Source organism: Leptonychotes weddellii, chromosome 4 (genome assembly GCF_054177405.1).
Source record: "Leptonychotes weddellii isolate Sample4059 chromosome 4, ASM5417740v2, whole genome shotgun sequence".
Classification (NCBI taxonomy): Eukaryota; Metazoa; Chordata; class Mammalia; order Carnivora; family Phocidae; genus Leptonychotes; species Leptonychotes weddellii.
In genome coordinates, this window is record NC_138372.1 from 107,195,056 (window position 1) to 107,216,580 (window position 21,525).

At 38.8% G+C, this 21,525-nt stretch overlaps 1 protein-coding gene and 1 pseudogene across 2 annotated transcripts in view; both read left to right on the forward strand.

The window, feature by feature from the left end:
* LOC145720904 (high mobility group protein B1-like) overlaps window positions 1-7,685 on the forward strand; it is a 12,843-nt pseudogene extending 5,158 nt beyond the window's left edge.
* RAB2A (RAB2A, member RAS oncogene family) overlaps window positions 1-21,525 on the forward strand; it is an 88,045-nt gene that overhangs the window by 64,401 nt on the left and 2,119 nt on the right. For both annotated transcript variants that reach the window (XM_006729454.3, XM_031023880.2), the window contains one exon: window positions 20,178-20,246. In XM_006729454.3, coding sequence (XP_006729517.1) covers window positions 20,178-20,246 — 69 coding nt within the window. The remainder of the gene's footprint in view (window positions 1-20,177; window positions 20,247-21,525) is intronic.

Sequence of the window (21,525 nt, forward strand, 5' to 3'; positions counted from 1 at the left end):
AAGGAAGAGGAGGAAGATGAAGAAGATGAGGAGGAGGAGGATGAGAAGATGAAGAAGATGATGATGAATAAGTTGGTTCTAGCGCAGTTTTTTTTTCTTGTCTATAAAGCATTTAACCCCCCTGTACACAACTCACTCCTTTTAAAGAAAAAAATTGAAATGTAAGGCTGTGTAAGATTTGTTTTTAAACTGTACAGTGTCTTTCTTTGTATAGTTAACACACTACCGAATGTGTCTTTAGATAGCCCTGTCCTGGTGGTATTTTCAGTAGCCACTAACCTTGCCTGGTGCAGTATGGGGGTTGTAAATTGGCATGGAAATTTAAAGCAGGTTCTTGTTGGTGCACAGCACAAATTAGTTATATATGGGGATGGTAGTTTTTCATCTTCAGTTGTCTCTGATGCAGCTTCTACGAAATAATTATTGTTCTGTTAACTGAATACCACTCTGTAATTGCAAAAAAAAAAAAAAAGTTGCAGCTCTTTTGTTGACATTCTGAATGCTTTTAAGTAAATACAATTTTTTTTATTAGAAAAAAAAAAACAGTGAACTGGGCCAGGGTGGCTCAGTCGTTGGGTGTCTGCCTTCGGCTGGGGTCGTGATCCCGGAGTCCTGGATTCGAGCCCAGCGTAGGACTCTGTGCTCCGGGGGAGGCCTGCTTCTCCCTCTCCCACTCCCCCTGCTTGTGTTCCCTCTCTTGCTGTCTCTCTCTTTGTCAAATAAATAAATAAAATCTTTAAAAAAAAATATATTGAACTGAATGAAAATGAAACTATAGCATATCAGAAAATAACAGGTAATTCAGGTACAGAGAGGGAAATGTATAGCATTAAATGCCTACAATAGAATAGAAGTCTCAAAGCAAGAATCTTAGCTCCCACCTCAGAAACCCAAAGCAAATAGAAGAAATAATAAAGGTAAGAGCAGAAATCAGTGAAATTGAAAACAGGAAAATTATGATAGAGAAAATGAATGAAACACTGTGTTTTTTCAAGGTCATTAAAACTGAGAAACCTCTATCAAGATTGACCAAAGAGAGAAGGCAGAGATTACCTTACCAGTATCAGAAACAAAACAGAACATAAAACTACAGATCTTGCAGACATCAAAGGAACAATACATAAATATAATAAATCACATAAAATGGACAAAAAAACACAGACTACTACAACTCACCTAATGTGAGATAGATTATTATTTTTTTTTAATTTGACTCTTTTTTTTTTAAGGTTTTATTTATTTGTCAGAGAGAATGAGCACAAGCAGGGGGAGTGGCAGGCAGGGGAAGAAGCAAACTCCCTTCTGAGCAGGGAGCCCGATGCGGTACTCGATTCCAGGACCCTGGGATCATGACCTGAGCCAAAGGCAGACGCTTAGCCAACTGAGCCACCCAGGTGTCCCTGAGATAGATTATTTGAATAGTCCTATATAATTATGAAGGAAATTTGAATTCATAATTTTAAAATTCCCTAAAAGGAAATCTCTCTGTCCAGATGGTTTCACTGGAGAATTCTACCAAACATACAATCACTCATTCATTTATTTTTTTCTAAACATTTAAAGAAAGAATGAACACCAATTCTACAACATCTTTTCCAAAAAAAAAAAAAGAAGAAATGGGACATTTCCCTATTTATTTTATGAAGCTTATATTACACTGATAACCAAAACCAAAGAAAGTACCAAAAAAAAGTACAGACTGATACCTCTTATTATGTATAAGCAGAATTCCTTAACAGAGTATCAACAAATAGAATTTCAACCATATATGAAATCATACCCATGTACATACATAAAGTATATATCATGGCCAAATGGAATTTATTCCAGGGATGCAAGGCTGGTTCAGTATTTGAAAACCAGTCGATATAATCTCCATTTTAATTAGGTGAAGAAATAAAACCACATTGTAGCAATTAATGCAGAAAAAGCATTGGACAAAATTTAACACCTGTACATGTTTTAAAACTTAAAAAAAAAGGAATTGAAGAATACTTCCTCAGCTCGTTAGAAAGCATCTACAAGGGTGCCTGGGTGGCTCAGTCGTTGAGCGTCTGCCTTTGGCTCAGGTCATGATTCCAAGGTCCTGGGATCGAGTCCTGCATCGGGCTCCCTGCTCCGCGGGAAGCCTGCTTCTCCCTCTCCCGCTCCCCTTGCTTGTGTTTCCTCTCTGGCTGTCTCTCTCCCTGTCAAATAAATAAAATATTTTTTTTTTAAAAATCTACAAAACAACCCACAGCTAACATTACACTTATGATGAAAGGCTAAATGCTTTTAGTCCTTGATCGGGAACAAGGCAAGGATGTCTGCTCTCACCATTATTTAAGATATTGGTGGAAGTTCTAGTTAGTGCAATAAAGCAGGAAAGGGAAATAAAGGCAGACAACTCAGAAAGGAAGAAATAAAACTTTTTGTTTGTGACTGACATGATTGTCTCTAGGAAATCCCAAGGAATTTACACACACACACACACACACACAAACTAGTTAATAAATGAGTTCAAGAAAATTACAGGATACAGGGTGCTTGGGTGGCTCAGTCGTTAAGTGTCTGCCTTCGGCTCAGGTCATGATCCCAGGGTCCTGAGACTGAGCCCCACATCGGGCTCCTTGCTCCGTGGGAAACCTGCTTCTCCCTCTCCCACTCCCCCTGCTTGTGTTCCCTCTCTCAGTGTGTCTCTTTCTGTCAAATAAATAAATCTTAAAAAAAAATTACAGGATACAAGACAAATATATAAAAATCTATTATATATATGGGGCTCCTGGCTGGCTCAGTAGAGCATGTGACTCTTGATCTCAGAGTTGTGAGTTTGAGCCCCATGTTGGGCACAGAGTTTACTTTTTAAAAAAATCTATTTGTGTATATAGCAATGAACACCAAAATTTAAAATACAATGCCATCTATAATCTCACAAAAAGAAAATGAAATACCTAGGTATAAATCTAAAAATAACATACGGAACAGGACATATATGCTAAAAACTGCAAAATGCTAATGAAAGAAAGATACAAATAAATGAAGAGATATACAATGTTCATTGTTTGGAGTACTCAATCTAATACAGATGTCACTTCTTCACAGATTGATAAAGAGGTTTAACCCAATACCTATCAAAGTTCCAGTAAGATTTTTTGGTAGCTATCTGACAGTATTGTTATAAAATATAGATAGAGGGGCAAAGGACCTGGAATAGCTAAAACAATTTTGAAAAAGAATAAAGTAGGGGAATCACTCTTTGATTTCAAGCCTTAACATAGACTGTGTGATATCAGTAAAGGAATAGATACTTAACAGCAGTGGGACAGAATAGAGAAACAATAAATAGACCCACACAGATATGCCCAAATAATTTAACAGAGGTGCAGAAACAACTTATAGAGGAAGATAAGCATTTCAGTAAATGGTGCTCCAGCAATTGGACATTCATAGACAAAATAAATGAACCTGAGTCTCACACCTTATACAAAAACTAAAAACAGATCATGGAGTTAAATGTAAAACATTTAGCTATTTATCTTTTGGGGGGGGGAGGAGAAAGTCTTCAGGATGTAGTGATAGACATGCTTGTCACTAAAAGCATGATCCATAAAAGGAAAAATTGATAAGTTTGCCTTTTCAAACTTTTGCTCTATGAATGAGCCTGGTAAAAAGATGAAAATGCAGGCTACAGACTGGGAGAAAATACTTGTAAACCAAATACCAACAAAGGACTAGTATCTAGAATAAAAAACTCGCAAAACTCAATAGTTTAAAAAAAAAATCAATCCAATCAGAAAACGGGCAAAAGACATGACCAGAGATTTCATCAAAAAGGACATATAAGAGGCATATAAGCACTCGAAAAGATACTCAACATCAGCCAGCTGTTAGGAAAATGCAACTTAAGACCTCCATGAGATATCACTATACGTCCGTCAGAATGGCTAAAATTAAAAAAAGTGACAACACCAAATGCTGGCAAGGATATGGAGAAACAGATCACTCATACATTGCTGGTGGGAATGTAAAATGATAGGGCCACTCTAGAAACAGTTTGACAGTTTCTTTAAAAACTGTACATTCAGGGACACCTAACTGGCTCAGTCAGTAGCGCATGCAACTCTTGACCTCGGGGTCATGAGTTCAGGCCCCACATTTGGGGTGGAGTTTACATAATAAATAAAATGTTAAAAAAAAAAAAAGGAAAGAGAGAAACTAGACATTCACCTACCATGCTACCTAGCAGTTGCACGTCTGAGCATTTATCCCAGAGAAACAAAGATTTCTGTTTACCCAGAAACCAGTACACAGATGTTCATAGCATCTATATTCACAATATGGCCAAACAGTGAAAACAACCTAGATGTCCTTCTACGGATGAATAGTTCGACAAAGTTACATAGTACATCCACACTACAGAATACTACTCAACAGTAAAAAGGGATGAACTATTGATACATGCAACAACCTAGATGAGTCTCCAGAAAACTATGCTTAGTGAATAAAGTCACACCCAAAAGATTGCATACCATATGGTTCTATTTGTGACTTTCTTGAAATGACAAAATTAGAGAAATGGAGAACAGGTTAGTCATGGCCAGGTTTAAGAGGGGGTGTCAGGGTGGAAGGAAAGTGGGTATGTTTATAAAAAGACCAACACGAGGGATCCTTATAATGAAATGTTCTGTATCACTTATCAACATTTTGATTGTAACAATGTGCTATACGTTTCCAAGATACTACCATTAGAGGAAACCAGGTAAAGGTTACACAAGATCTCTCTGTATTCTCTCTTAAACCTGCATGTGAATCTATAGTTACCTCAGAAAGTTTGATCAGAACACAATAATAATAATAACCACACACAAACAACTTTAAAGTTAACCTGTTGTTAAAAATCACAGTGGCAATTTTTTTTTTAATTAAAGATTAAGAAGCCTCACAGTTGTATTATAATAAAATACCAGTGTGAGAATATGGAGCATAGTTATAAAAGCTTAAGTGATATTTTTTGAATTTACAAAGAACACAATTTCTTTTTCAAAATATTAAGTTACTAATTTTTTTTTAAGTATGGTTCTTTGGTGAGTCTCTGTCACATTTTTGCACAAAGCAAATTTTTTTTTTTACAACAACCAGGTTTTTCCATGCTGAATATTATGTGTTTTAGCTTATGCCTAACAAATAATAAAGTCATTGTTGAGATTTTTATTATGCATACATAGACTTTCTTAGTAAGATTGTTCAGAAGTAACTGAAGAAAATTATACTAATATTCATAAAAGAGACAGCTGAGCTATATAGAATAAGAAAGACCTGGTTGGAAGATAATAATGAGTTTTATGTGGAGCAAAGTAACTAAGGGAAGAACTCCAAAATTGGGCAAAACATTAGATGTTTTGCACTTTCATAAATAATCTAGTATTTTTTTTTAAACAAACTGACTTCATTCATGACCTTTTCTGCATGTCAGACGTTAAAACCCAATTAAGTACATCATTAAGTAATGAGCATTTATATGACAGTATATGTTTATGCATTTTTCTACATCACCCATATTAAAGCATTTTGGTCAGTTCACAGTAAGGTTGGTGGTGCTATTTTAAATCAATTTAAATAGTTGTCACCACTTAAAAAAGTAAAAAGGTAAATCCATATATCTACCATCTGTCATCTGGCTTCAGAAGTTATCACCATTTTGACGATGTTTTTTATTATGTCCTCTTTTTTTTTTAAAGGAAATTCCAGAAATATTTTACCTATAAATATTTCAGTGGCAATAATTTAAAAAACATACAACCATGATACATCGTCCTATACTGTACTCACCTTTGTGATGATGTGAGACAGTACAATGCCTGTGTTATAAGATGAAATGAGGTGCATGACGTAGGCATTGTGGTGTAGCGTTAGGCTGCTCTTGACCTAACTGTACATCAGAAGGAGGATCATCTGTTTCTGGAGCATGGTTGACCGAGGGTAATAGAAACCATGGAAAGCAGAACCATGGATAAGGGGGACTACTGTATGTGAAAAGATAGAATGATTTATACAGAGCCAGTGTCCTGATCATGGACCATTTGACTAAAAGTTCTTTTTAGAAATTTAAACCTAGGGGCACCTGGGTGGACCAGTCGGTTACGCATCTGCCTTTGGCTCAGGTCATGATCCCAGTGTCCTGGGATTGAGCCCTGCAGCGGGCTTCTTGCTCAGCTGGGAGTCTGCTGCTCCCCCTGCTTGTGCGCACACGTGCTCACTTTCTCCCTCTCTCTGACAAATAAATGGAATCTTAAAAAAAAAATTTTTTTTTAACTACATCATTATTCATTAAGGTTAAACCTGATGGAGTGATGATTCCTTTCTGTTTATTAACTAGACCTGTTGCCTTTTGCTGTTATGCTGCAATCTATTTTTATATTTTAATCAAGATCTAGTTACTATAGTGCCAAGTAGAGACCATGAAGTTTTTAACTCTTATACTTCCCTGGAAGAGATTGGTTAATTTGCAGCATCAGATGACAGCATTTTTCCACCATTAGTTGTGTTGTTGCTGGAAGTAAGTTTACTATTAGTCCATGGATTTACTACTCAGTTAAATGATTTCATCTATGAAGGATCTTTTGAGGGGAAGAACAGCCAAACTGGTGTTAGAGAAAAATGCATAGGATAGCTCCCCACAACAAAGAATTGTCTGGTGTAAATATCAGTAGTATCGAGGTTGAAGAACACTGAGCCAGAATAACAGGATACAGTTAAAATCAGTGAAGTGAAGCACCAACAACTCTGTGTCATACATGCATCCTCTTTATTCATTTAGAAGTAGGTGGGATGGTGTATGATGATCTTCAAAATGCTTTATTTCAGAGGGCCTGGGTGGCTCAGTCGGTTAAGCGTCTGCCTTTGCCTCGGGTCATGAGGCCCCACGTCGGGCTCCCTGCTCAGGGGGAGTCTTCTTGTCCTTCTACCCCTCCCCCCACCAATCATGCTCTTTCTCGCTTGTGCTCTCTCTCTCAAATAAATCTTCTTTAAAAATGCTTTATTTCAGAAGCTCCTGGGTGGCTTAGTTGATTAAGTATCCGACTCTTGATTTCAACTCAGGTCATGATCTCAGGGTGGTGAGATTGAGCCTCCCCCCCCCCGGCCCCAGTCAGGCTCCAGGCTCAGTGCAGAGTCTGCTTGAGATTCTCTCTCTCCCTCTGCTCCCCTCACCCCCGTGTGCACACGCTCACTCTCTTTTGCTCGCTCACTCTAAAATAAAATCTTTTTTAAAAAGTGCTTTATTTCAGTGACAGTCTGGGGAGAGAGTGAGGACAGAGTGCTATTAGAAAGTGACACCACTTCTACTTCTGTTTGATGGGCTCTCTCTGACCTTTGACCACTAATACCATCATTCAGCACTGCTCTACTTAAAATACTTGAACTTTATATTTTCCTTAACTCCACCCTCTCCTATACCAACTGTTTTGCTCTTACCTGAATTTATGCTGCTGATCTTCAGCTGGGATCTTAAATTTAAAATGACACCAAGACTGTACTTTCAAATATTATTTTTGGGGGGCACCTGGATGGCTCAGTCAGTTAAGCATCTGACTTTTGATTTCAGCCCAGGTCATGATCTCAGGGTTGTGAGATTGAGTCCCACATCAGGCTCCATACTGGGCATGAGCCTGCCTGGGATTCTCGCTCTCCCTTTCCCTCTGCCCCTCCCCCCCTCAAAAAAATATTTTTCAAATTATTTTCTAGAGAGCATAAAAATAAAATACCTTAAAAATAAAATTCCTCAGACAAGATCTACTATTTATAAAATCATATATAACATTAATACCACACACATATAAACATTTATTATCTACACACAAACAGCTTTCTCCATGTAAAACCTCTCTATTAGCAAACTACTATAGTATACAACTACTGTGTTTAAGTATATTGGTTTCCAAACTGTAAGTTACAATTTCTGAGTTACAAGTTATAATAAAGGAATTCATCCTTCTTGTGAAGTAGTAGATTTTAGTCACTTCATAATACAACTTTGGATAGCTCTAAACGTGCTATTATAATTTGTCCTTTTTGTTATTCACTGAGGAAATACACCCATAAATGTGATAGTAGAAATACACCCCGGAGTTCATCCCCTAAATGTCAATGAAATCAGAAAGCCAATTTCAACCAAAATAGTCTTGTCTATATGGTATTCCCACGGTAATAGGAGACCAGAACTTAATTCTTTACATTTTCAGTTTCTAGTACTGATTTTTTAAACATGATACTTGGGTGCTATACACATATATTTGAGTTCATAGCACATGGAGGGAAAAACCCATTTAGTTGCGTATGGTTTATTCAAGTAATATTTACGCTGAGTATACAGAGCATTTTAGGAAAATGAGATTTAGGCTCTTTTATCTCTGGCTGACAAAAAAGAAAAAAATTACTTTGACCTCCATTTTACTGAAGATTTTGCTGATAGGAAAATTAAGAATCAGCTATGTGACTGGCAGTAAATATTTTTGAATATTAGTTTTGATTTCTGTTTTCAACTGAGACCTGAAGATCATTGAGGACGCCAAGATGCCATGTGTACCTGGTAACTGTCCTGGCTCCTCATGGAAACACCTCCTCAGCTGCCACCCTCTGGCAGATCATTCTAGAACCACAGCTTTGTTTAGTGTCCTACTCCGCGGTGTCCCAGGAAAATCTGGCCTCTGTGGTCTGCCCTGTGACAAACTGAGGTGTTGGTATGAAGGTTACATACAAGAAGCTCCTTCTGTCACTCGAATCCAGTGATGTGCACATATGTGGTGTCCGCATTTAGAAGAGTGTCTCATAAGTGGAAAATTTATTTCAGAAGAATTTTCAGGTGATTAAAACATGCCAAGTACCTGAAATAATGCTGTTGTATATTTGTATGGCACGTTGTCAAAGTTCTTTCACATTTGTTATCCCCTTTCTATTGTGCCATACAGTAGAGAATAGCAGTATTGAAGACTATTCTATCCTCCTTTGAGGAGCATTAATTAAAATGAGCACCTCTATGGACACCTGGGTGGCGCAGTCGGTTAAGCATCTGCCTTCAGCCCAGGTCATGATCCCGGGGTCCAGAGATCGGGTGCTGCGTCAGGCTCCCTGCTCAGCAGGGAGTCTCCTCCTTCTTCCACCTCTGTCACTCCCCCTGCTTGTGCTCTCTCTCTCTGCTCTCAAATAAATAAAATCTTTTTAAAAAATAAAATAATAAAATGATCACCTCTGCATAGGGTTCCATGGTCAGATGTGTTTAGGAGGAGCTGGTGTGTATCTCCCTTATAGAAAACCAGAATTCACAATAGTTTATTAGTTTCTGAGAACCCCCTGTTAAGAAGCTTGTTCAGTTTTATTTAACCTAGAGGTTTCCAGTGTGATTTAACCATTCTCCCCCCGAAAATGGAATTGGGATAGGGGATATATAATATCTGAAAGATGAACGTCTTTCTTATTTTGCTTATTCTTCTACTTCATGGTAACATATGGGTTGCAGTTGGTGGTGTGGAGATTGCTTTTTCCTTAGCTCAGAATATCTTATAAAAACATTCTTTTCCAGGGGGACCTGGCTGGCTCATTCAGTGGAGGATATGACTCTTGATCTTGGGGCCGTGAGTTCAGGCCCCACATTGGACATAGAGCCTACTTTAAAAAATAAATAAATAAAAATAAACGATTTTTTCCCTCAAATCAGTTGTATTTAGAGCTGTGCTTCTCAAACATTAATATGTGCGCAGATCACCTAGGAATCCTGTTAAAAGGAAGATTCTGATTCCATAGGTCAGGGGTGTGGGCTGAAAGCCTGCATTTGGAACCAGCTGTCACGTGTTGTCCATGCTGCTCTCCTGGGCAGGCTTTGAGGAGTGTGGAGACTGAAGTTCCTTCAGCTCTATTACCTAACAGAAGAACCTGAGAGACTACTGTCTTTTTCTGTTCCTCAGAAACATTCCTTCAAATGATTTCATCCTCTCCTTCTCTAGGCTATCAGCATATAATTACATAATCAAAGTTAAACCATTTTAAAACAAAAACCTGTCATTCCCAGTTCTGGATATGTTCTCTTCTAGTAAGATCCATCTCCATTTCCTCATTCATTTTCACACCGCAGTTCACAGGTCAACTTCCTCTACCATGGCCAAGGTTACCCTGGACTTCCTAAAATTGCCTATCCTAACAAATACTTTTCTGTTCTTACCTTAAACAGTTCCTTCCGGATATTAGAATCTTCAGTAGCCTCTGTCCTGAAGTGTTTCTTTTTCCCTACCCCTTTATAGTCAATTATAATGACATTTATAGTTCAGTGGTGAATATATATTGCTTTCCACTGTGTCTTGTGATTTCTACCTGTTAAGTATCTCCCCAAGTCGTTCTCTTCTATCATTGCTCTTGGATTCCCTGTCCTAATTTTTCAATCCTCTAAATTGTTGCCTCTGAGATCTTCATAAAAATGAAAATTGAATGTCACTCCCCAATTTTATTAACACCACGTGTAGTGAGCTCCTCACAGCTTCAAGAATCAAACTCATTAGCTTGGAAAACAAGTCCCCTTATTGGCCATCTCCTTACAATGTGCTCTCTATATTATACTAAGAGCTCATCCGCTGGATGGTGCTCTTTCAGCCCGCCTCCGCAGAAAGTATTCTCGACCCTTGAAATGCCCTTTCTTCCTACCTGATCCTTCAAGGATATAACAAAGTCTCATACCTCCTCTTGGAATGCCATGACACACAACACACCCTCCCTGCCCCCTCCACCACCAGCCACCACACATGCACACATAGCAATTATATGCTCTCTTCTCTGTGTTCATTCCTAAATCTTCCTGAGCATGAATTTATCTTAGCACTCTGTCATGACGCTTGTTTTTCATGTTGGTTCAACATAAGGGCAGCATTCTTTGAAAACGGACTATCTTTTCATCTCTGCATTCCCAGCACCTAGCATAGTTTCTCCTCTGCATAGTAGATAATAAATGTTTGGATGGTTAAGTATTTATTTAATTACTTATCTCTTGTCCTTTTTCCTTCAGTCTTTAATCTTTTTTGCTTTGGTCCCACTTGGTTATATGTAGGTGGAATTCTGTCCTAAACCTTCTTTGCTCTAAGCATTCTAAAACTCATGAGATTTTTGAAAACCCAGAAGAACAGATTGGCTTCTCCTTTTATAGGAGCTTCCTTCAGTAGCTACCTAATGTCCTAGTAGTTGGAAGAGATTTTTTTTTAGACCCAGGAATAAATGTCACAAAGATTACAGCAGGCTAGGAAAAATACCCCTTCCCAAAAGCCTCATGCTAACTTCATGAAAATTTCAGAATGCCCCAGAAGTGATGTATTACTGTATTATAATTATATATGTAACTCTGTTGTGTGTGTATATGTAGTTACATATATCCTTCCCTGTCTTCCTCTGTGTATTTTCTCTATAGAGTAAAATTCCATTTTCTCAGAGTTGTATATTACCAAAACTCAGTATTATATTCCCTCTAGGATTCCAAAGAGGATTGTGGTGTGAATTGTGGTTAAACTTGCCATTTGCTTAACAGTTGTCTCCTTATCAGATATTCTCACTCTCTTAGCCATTTGATGGGTTATTTTTCCCTGTGTTCATCAATTTTACTATGGGAACCCAGAAAAATACATAAACATCAAACAATGTTGAGGCAAAAGTCTAATAACTTAAAATATCTTAAAAAAAACACCTTAAGCTCTTGGGGTACCTGGCTGGCTCAGTCAGTGGAGCACTTGACTCTTGAACTCAGGGTTGTAAGTTTGAGCTTCACGTTGGGTGTAGAGATTACTTAATATCTTGAGGGGCACTTGGCTGGCTCAATTGGAGGAGGATGCGACTGATCTTCATCTTGGAGTCATGTGTTCGAGCCCCATGTTGGGTGTAGAGATGACATATTAAATGAATAAATAAACTTAAAAATCTTTAAATAAAATATCTTAAACTATTGAAAAATCAAGGCTGGCAATTCCTGGCTTAGCTGCTAAAGTACTAAAAGATAAACCAAGGGCACCTGGGTGGCTCAGTCAGTTAAGTGTCTGCCTTTGACTCAGGTCATGATTCCAGGGTCATACGATCAAGTCCCGCATCAGGCTCCCTGCTTGGCAGGGAGTCTGCTTCTCCCTCTACCCCTCCCCCTTGCTTGTGTGTACGCGTGCTCTCTCTCTCTGCCTCATACTCTTGTCTCAGGCACACTCTCTCTCAAATAAATAAAATCTAAGCAAAAACAAAAGATACAGCCAAGATAATAGTTGGAAAGCATAGTCAACTAACTAGCTGGCCCTAAGACAGATTGCAATAGCTTGCCGAACCATCTAAACTGACAGGATAGGTGGAGTTCTATGTTTAGGGAAAACACATGACTTGTGTAACTAAGAACACCAATTTCAAGGCCCCTTGAATATGCTCGTGTCCTGTCCCAGTACCTCCAGACTTAATTTGCATTGAGAGCACATCTTTCTTGCCTTGGGCTGTATTAGAAGTGGTGGAACAGGTAATTCTATAAAGCTGGAATGTGGTGTAAACTGAAGGCTTTCTTGTCCCCTTCACCCTGTTCTCAGTGTCAAGGGTACCATACGAATTTTTCACTGGAAATTTGGCCTGACCGTATCAGGTTTCCAGCATCCTTGGAGGAGTGTTTAACAAATATTTATTACTCTCTTCCCCTAATGGGAAGATTTTGCTGATAGCATCAGTTTCTCCACCCCTTAGTTGGCCATCACCCAACAGAACTTGGCATCCAAGCCAAACTAACTTTGAAAGTTACATCCGCGTTCTCTACTAAACTAAGGTAGCTGAACATTACTGGAGAAAGTCCTGCTGATATGTGCATATCACACACTTACATACTCACACATTTATAGTGCATATTCATATATAAGCACACAATTATCTAGATCACCAGCTACCAAGACCTTTCCACTTGTATCTGACATAAGCATTGGAATTCCATGTGTCTAAAATAAACTCTTCATTCTCTCCTTGAAACCTGATTTTTTACCTTTTTATTTTTTTTAAAGATTTATTCATTTGTTTTAGAGAGAGCACTAGCAGAGGGAGGGGCAGAGGAAGAGAGAGAGAGAGGCAGACTCCCCACTGATCGCGGAGTCTGACACGGGGCTCAATCTCACAACCCTGAGATCATGACCTGAGCCAAAATCAAAGAGTTGGACGCTTAACTGACTGAGCCACCCAGGTGCCCCTCCTACTTTATGTATCTCAATTCATGGCATACCCTTCCGTGTCAGTCACTTTAGCCAAAAGTGGAGTCACCCTTAAATACCTTACCATTCTTTCCCTATTATTTACCAAGTCCTGTTAATTTCACCAAAGTAGATACTAAGTTTGATCTTTGCTTTCCATTCTTGTTGCCACAGTTAATTTGTCAGGCCTTCATTTCTTAACTGGATTATTGTTTTAGACTCTGTACTGGTCTCCCCATGGCCAACCTTGCCTCCTTATAAATTCATCATAAAATAAAATGAAAATTCCTTTGAGTTGTGTTAAAGATAAGTGATCCTGATAAAGGGAAGATAAATGTGGGCAGAATGTCAGTCCTGCTAATCTTGCTTCTGCTGCAGTTGTGCATGGTCTTGGACAAGTCTTTTCTCCTTCTGCAGCTCAGTCCTATCTATAAAGTGAGAGTTACTGTAAATCAGTAGATTTAGCAGTGGCCCTCTTCTTCTAATGAAACACAGGAAACTGTATGAAAGAAAAGCAGAATGGGATGCCATGGAAGATGAGGATGGAAAGAGGGATTTCATTCTCCTTTTACTGGGTTCTCCCTACTTCCTACCTCATCCCAAGAGGTGGCCCCTGCAAGATGTCTGTGAGATACAATATGAAAGCCATTGTATTGGATGATGTATGTATGAGTTCTCTCTTACTGAAACTAAATCCGATAGACTTTTTTTTTAAGATTTTACTTATTCATTTGACAGAGAGAGACACAGTGAGAGAGGGAACACAAGCAAGGGGAGTAGAAGAGGGAGAAGCAGGCTTCCAGAGGAGCAGGGAGCCCGATGCGGGGCTCGATCCCAGGACCCAGGGATCATGACCTGAGCCGAAGGCAGACGCTTAACGACTGAGCCACCCAGGCGCCCCTAGACTTAGAGCATTTTAAAGCCAAAGAATTTGAAGGAGTTTGTGTTTAACTTCTAGTCTGGTGGTCTTTTCACAAGACTTTCCTGTCTTCGCATAATATTTAAGCCGTATCTCAATATAGTTTATTTTCAGGGCTCACTGTACACGTTGTATATTGCTAATCTACTTTTCTAATGTTTAGTTTTTATTTAACCAAGTTATTTTAATTCACTGAAGAATATTGGTTACCATTTTTTTTACCTTTTTTTTAAAGATTTTATTTGAGAGAGAGACAGAGTGAGAGATACAGCACGAGTGGGATGAGGGGCAGAGGGAAAAGTGGTCTCCCCGCTGAGCAAGGATCCCGTTGCAGGACTCCATCCCAGGACTCTGGGATCGTGACCTGAGCCGAAGGCAGAACCTTAACCAACTGAGCCACCCAGGCACCCCTGATCACCATTTCTCTCCTTGATCCTGTCTGTCATGTTTCAGGACACATTCGCATTTCACATGTGTACCCCCTTTTGTTGTTCCCCACATATCATTGCACTCACACATTTATGATGCTGAAGGTTAACAAGCCATGAGTGCTTACCACTTGCTAAGCACTGTTCTCAGTGCTCTACACATTCATCCTCCCAACGATCCTATGAAGTAGGCACCATATTATCCTCATGCTACAGAGAGACTAAGCAGTGGGTCCAAAGCAACATATCTAGTAAGAGGTGGTACTAGAGTTAGAACCTACACAGTCTGGTTCTAGAGCTCCACCCTTGGCCATTCTGTTAATCTTACAAGGATAATTTCATCCCACAGATCTTCTTGGAAGCAAATGAAAGAAAATTAAAATGAATTTCCTTACTTTTATACATATTTTGAATTTCTTGCAGAAATAATGAAAACCTATGTAAATGACTTAGCATAGTGACCAGCCCATTAGTGAGTACTTAGTAAATATTGGTTATTATTAGCATCGTCACATGGACACCTGTAATGTTCATAGCACTGATTAGGAATTGAGAAGAAAATTAAACAACATTTTAGTTACCTCACATTTTCCAGTTCTAAGAAAAAAACTAAAGAATCACTGATTTCACAGGGTACTTTGCTGTTTAGCATCTATCTGTTCAAGATGTTTATTTATTTAAAGACCTAATTTTATGCAATCTCTACACCCAACATGGCGCTTGAACTCACAACCCTCTGATCAAGAGTCACATGCTCTACCAACTGAGCCAGCCAGGCATACCCCCTGTTCAAGATGTTTAAATGAAACTGAGATACTTTGATTTATTTGGAATTCTTACCTATCAGATGTTACACTTTTTATCTTGCCACCAGGTGGCAGCATGTGACATAAAGAAATAATTTAGATCTTTTACTCTGTTGTAGACAATCTATTTTCAGTATTTTGCTTTAAAAACTGTTAAACCATAATAAAAATGAAACATTGTTCGGTGTTCCCCTTTGCCTCTGTTCTCTCTCCTCGGCTGTGAAGGAAGGCCCTCTAAGCACATTGTCCTTGGCCTACATCTAGACCTGCCTCAGTCCTGCCCTGCACACACACTCCCTCTGTCAGTGCAGAAAGTTTCTTTTTCCTGCATCTTCAACAGAGATTTAAGCCCTTGTGGTTAGAATCTCCCTACTAAATTGTTGTAGTTCAGCAGCAGTAGGAACTTTATCCTCCTCTCCCCTGTATCTCCCATAGTACCTAGGGCTGTGCTGAGTCTAAGGTAACAATTTAATAGGTACCCCTGGGTGAATGACAAACGATAGGATATGCATCAGCTTGTGTGTTGAATATTTATTTGAATTATAATGCATTTATGATTCTTTGTGGTTATGTTTCTTTTAATTTTTGCTAGGGAAGTCACTGAAAATTGACTTAATTTTAGGTATTAGGACCATTCAGATGACTACTGCCCAGGGCTGAAAGATTAGTGTCTGAGCTGGAAGGCAGTTAATGGCCAATGAAGGTAAAGAACTGACCATGGCAATTAATCAAAGTAGGGCAAAGGGGGAGAGTTAATGGTGAAATGAGAGAGTCAGGCCTCTGATTCTGGAGTAGAGTCCTGCATGGGAGAGCAAGAGGCTCCCCAAATTAAATTGGCTACACAGAAATCTGTTTCTACTACGTAGTTGTGGATCTGCCTAGATATTGTTTCACGGTGCTAATAATGAAATCTTTCGACATCAGTTTCTCAGCAAATTTTTTTTTCCTGTTCTATAACCCATTTGTTAATATTCAGATTTGATTGTATTTGTGGAGTATAGAAGTATACAGTGTTTTTTGTTTTTTTTTTTAAAGATTTTATTTATTTATTTGACAGAGAGAGAGAGAGACAGCGAGAGAGGGAACACAAGCAGGGGGAGTGGGAGAGGGAGAAGCAGGCCTCCCACCGAGCAGGGAGCCCGACGCGGGGCTCGATCCCAGGACCCAGGGATCATGACCCGAGCTGAAGGCAGACGCTTAACCGACAGAGCCACCCAGGCTCCCTTCCCCTTTTCTTTATCCTGCCCCCTCCTCAGAATTTGTATAGCCTGAAAAACAGAAGTGAAACTGGTTAAAATTATGTTTAGAACTGGAAGGAATTTCAAGTTAAGACTATCCTATGAAAACATGAGAGCTTTAGTGTAAAGGCTTTGTAGTATCTAGTTAAATTGTTGCTCATTTCCTCATTGTTGTCTGTGTTCTAGAGGTATTTCACATTAAGTCGCTACGTTGAAAAACAAATGCGGGGATTGCTTTTTAGTGACTAGAGTGAAACGAGCAATTAAAATTCTAGCCAGTTATTGTAAGAGGCATCCCTTGTCTTTCCGAGTTCTTGAAATGCTTGCATCTGTAGGGATCAGAGATTGTCTGTAACACCCAAGGCTCTTCTCTTAGAAGTTTCATTTCATCTCTAATAAGCCTTAAAAGTATTTGGTTAATGTTCGTTATATTTGGGAATTCAACAGTTTCAGTCGATAGCCACGGGCTTTTAGAACGTGAACTAATGTCTGCATTTGTCGCATCGGGTTTTAAACTAAGGATTCGTTAAAATTGATCATTAATTAATCATTTAATAATACAGATTAAATATAATTAATTTTGCCATCATGTAAACAAAACAACCCATTTATATAATACTCTCTTTATAATGTGCCCAGAGGAGTGTAAGATATTTTATTTCAGTGTTTTCAGCATATAAGCATGAGTTGGATGGCAAGTAAATGTAGCATTGTCTAAAGACTGTTTCATTGACATGATGAGAATTATGAAAGGAAATATAACCATTTGTATATAATTCAGTTGATTGCATGTTCTTCAGATGTAAAATACATCTTAAGTCCATTGGGTACAACTGTTCTTAAAGGTGTTTAATATTAAGTACTGTTCAGGTCATAAAATTAGTAGTGACTTAGAAAATTTCATATAGCATAGCTTTCTTGAGCCAGTTTTTAAAGTGATTTCGTCAACAGATTAGCAAAAATGTCCACTTCTTTCCATAAATTGGCACATTTAATGTATTTTATAATACAGATGCTGTTTATATGAAGTTTTAACTCCTTTATGGGATCTTGTAGTTCTGTCTGATGTTCGAGGGAGATGTACACATGCGGGAGCCCCTTTAAGGATTTCGAGCCCTGTGAATTTATGTCTGTTGACTTCAATATTTAGTTAGCCTGGTTTCTAAGGCCATCACCGTAATTGACATGTTATTGGAAATAAAGTTAAGTTTTTCCTTATTTATAAGGGTAACTTCAATTTTGAGGAATGTGAATTAATTCAGAGTTGGCTGGAAGCCAGTTTCTCCTTCACTGTAACTCCCGTGCACATGAAAAGCACACTCGCTTCCTAAGTGCCTTGTGAATCTGCAGTGATTAATTCTTCTCATTATTTTGCTGCAAATTCTCATGACCCTCTCTGATGAGTCGATCAGCCACTTAGAGTTTATGCATATTCATATCTCTGCGCTCCTGCCGCAGTCACTCGCGTCTCAGACCGTCGCTGACTGGTGTGTTCTTGGTGCAGTAATTGAGCTGCAGTAGATTGATTACTCTGGGGAGCTGTAAGGCCTTTAAAGGTGAAAACAGATCAGTCCTGTTAATTAGGAAACAAAAGCTCCGGTGGCAAGTTCAGCAGTCAGATGTTTCCAGTGTGGAAAAGACGAGAGGTAGGATTGGTTCCTCTCCATGAACCTGTTTACTTTTTTTTTTTAAGATTTTATTTATTTATTTGACAGAGAGAGAGAGACAGCGAGAGAGGGGACACAAGTAGGGGGAATGGGAGAGGGAGAAGCAGGCTTCCTGCCGAGCAGGGAGCCCAATGCGGGGCCCGATCCCAGGACCCCGGGATCATGACCTGAGCCAAAGGCAGACACTTAACGACTGAGCCACCCAGGCGCTCCGAACCTGTTTACTTTTTAAATTTGGAATTAAATCTGTGGCAATGCTAGCGGAGAATCGCCCTGTTTTATGACTTTTCAGAGAATGCTCACTGAAGAGGACCTGACTTAGAATGTGAATGCTATTATCTGTGCTCTCTCAGATGGGATAGTTTAGAACGTGAGTTTATAAACAACCTTCGGTAACATTGGCACTATTTGTATAAAACATCTTAATATTTGGGGCGCCTGGGTGGCTCAGTCGTTAAGTGTCTGCCGTGGGCTCAGGTCGTGATCCCAGGGTCCTGGGATCGAGCGCTGTGTTGGGCTCCCTGCTCCGCGGGAAGCCTGCTTCTCCCTCTCCCACTCCCCCTGCTTGTGTTTCCTCTCTCGCTGTGTCTCTCTCTGTCAAATGAATAAATAAGATCTTTAAAAAAAAATCTTAGTATTTTATTTGTATTTATTTGTGTTTTTAGTACTCTCTACCCTCAACATGGGGCTAGACCTCACAAACCCGAGATCAAGAGTCACATGCTCTGCCGACTGAGCCGGGTGCCCCCTAGTAGCTTAATATTTTACATAGATAGAGAATGCTTATGGATTCATTTGGTATTTAGAGGCTTAATTTGGTCAGTCTTTTAACACTGATTTTTTTGTGTGTCAATTTAGTAGTATGCTATATGGGAAAAGGGTGAAACTTCATTCAACATGGCACAGAAGTTGAGCTGCTTTTTATGTCTTTATCATAAGCATCCTTTGATTCTTTCCCTCTTAAACTGTATATGAAGTAATACATTGCCCTGGTGAACAGGATCCTGTGTGGAACAGTGTCCTCTAAAAGTAAGCTAGTTTCAACATGGAAGTTTATGCAATGTATCAAACTGACATCTTTTTCTTATGTGTGCTGTTCTCACATTATGGTATCCCTGCCCGCTCCCTCCAGTGATGAATTCTTCTTTTGGAATATAGTTCATATACCATAAAATTTACCCTTTTAAAGAGTACAAGTCAGTTAAGTTTTAGAGTTTTCACAAGGATGTGCAACCATCACCACTATCTGATTGCAGAACATTTTTATCACCCCAAAAGAAACCCCATACGCATTAGCAGTCATTCTGCATTTCCCTAATCCTTGGCAACCAATAATCTACTGTTTCTCTCTATGGTTTGACCTCTTCTGAACATTTCAATAAATGTAATCATGCTATGTGTGGTCTGTTTTCAAGGTTCATCCACATTGTAGTATGAATGAGTACTTCATTTTTTTTTATGGCTGAGTAATAGTGCATTATAAGGTTATACCACCTTTTGGGTTTTCTTCATCAGTAGATTAACATTTGTGTTGTTTCCACTTTTTGGCTATTGCTGCTAACAGTGAACATTCATATACATCCTTGCCTTGTTCTTTATCTTTAGGAAAGCTTTCGGTCTTCACCACTTGGTATGATGTTAGCTGGGAGTTTTTCATAGAAGCCATTGAGGAAGTCCCCTTCTAATCCTATTTTGTTGAGTGTTTTTATCGTGAAAGGTTGTTGGAACTTGTTAAATGCTGCTTCTGCCTCTTTTGAAGTGATCATATGGTTTTTGTCCTTTATTAATAAACAGGCTGTATTACATTGACTGATTTTCTTATATGGAACCTTATGATATTCTACAGAGTTTTTACATAATGTTCTTTTACTACTGTGATTTTAAATAATTCAAATCAATTTCTCTATATTTCAGGCATTTATTAATACAGCAAAAGAAATTTATGAGAAAATCCAAGAAGGAGTCTTTGACATTAATAACGAGGTATATATATTATGCATAAATAAATGCTATTGGCTAGTATTAATTTAGAGTTGAATTTTAGCTACTACATGGATTCATGAGTTTATATTTTTTTAAATTCCTAAAATGGGTCTATGATGTCAGTTAACACATTATTAGTTTATAATCCTCTAACGAAAATTTGTCCTATGTTCTATAATAGGTAAATGTTTTTATGTTCTTAGTAGAGCATCACTTTGTGAAAATGGATTAAGATAAGTGACCATTTTGCAAGCAATGCAAAAAAAGATAAACCCTCCAAAGAGAGAAGAAAATCCACTTTCATCCATGCCTCCATATGGTGTCATCTGCTTTGGGGAATAATTTTCTAGTGTGCACATGCACGTACTATGTTACTAATGCAGGATGCTCTCTCTGTTGTCTAGTATGAAAGAGGAAAATAACCAGTTTGGAAATGACTCCCAGTATAGCATAGCATGTTTTCAGGAGACTAATATATATAATTGGCAATTGGCGTTGTTTTTGGTTTTGTCTCCTTTGTAAAATTACTTGATGAATATGATTAGGATAAAATGTAAAGCTTTGAAGCATGTAATTCAGAGTGTTTACCAAAGGTTATCATTCTGACCTAAATCCCCACCTTGCATTGATTTATTTCAGAATGTTTATGTGGATGTATGGTAGATTATTTACTTTGACACAAATATTTTTGCCATTCCGTATTGAGACTGTGCTTCCAAGAGAAAGCCCTTAGCCCTCCCACAGTCGCAATTAGGAATGCCTGGTGTTAGGGATCCTTTATTGCATGTGTGGCTCTTGGCCTGTACATACACGAGGCTCTTCGATACCTGCCTCAGTATTCTTTGCTGAAACAAACAACAGTTTTGCCTAAGGTTTCCAAAAAGTGCTTGATTTTCTCATTTCTTTTAATTTGGAGTACTCTGTTTTCTAAATCCTATCTTCTGGGCTCATAGGGCAGTAGATTCGGAGTTACTTTGAAGCCACCACCGTTCAGAGACTAAGGCTGGATAAACGGAGCAGTAATCGGGCGTGTGTGTAAGAGGGCACGTTCAGCGTTGCTGTCTGGTTTCATATAGTAGCTGACTGCTTTGCTGCGCGCCGTGCAGCTTCCATTGTACGGCGCTGTCAGGAGCCAACAGGCCGTGCGATTTATTTGGCCTGCTGCCAAGTCTGACTCCTTGATTCCTCAAGAAGTTGCTACCAGCCCAGAGGGGGCAAAACCAATGAGCCATAGGGCATGCTTTTTATTAAAGAGGAGTCAAAAGAGCGAAAAGAAACC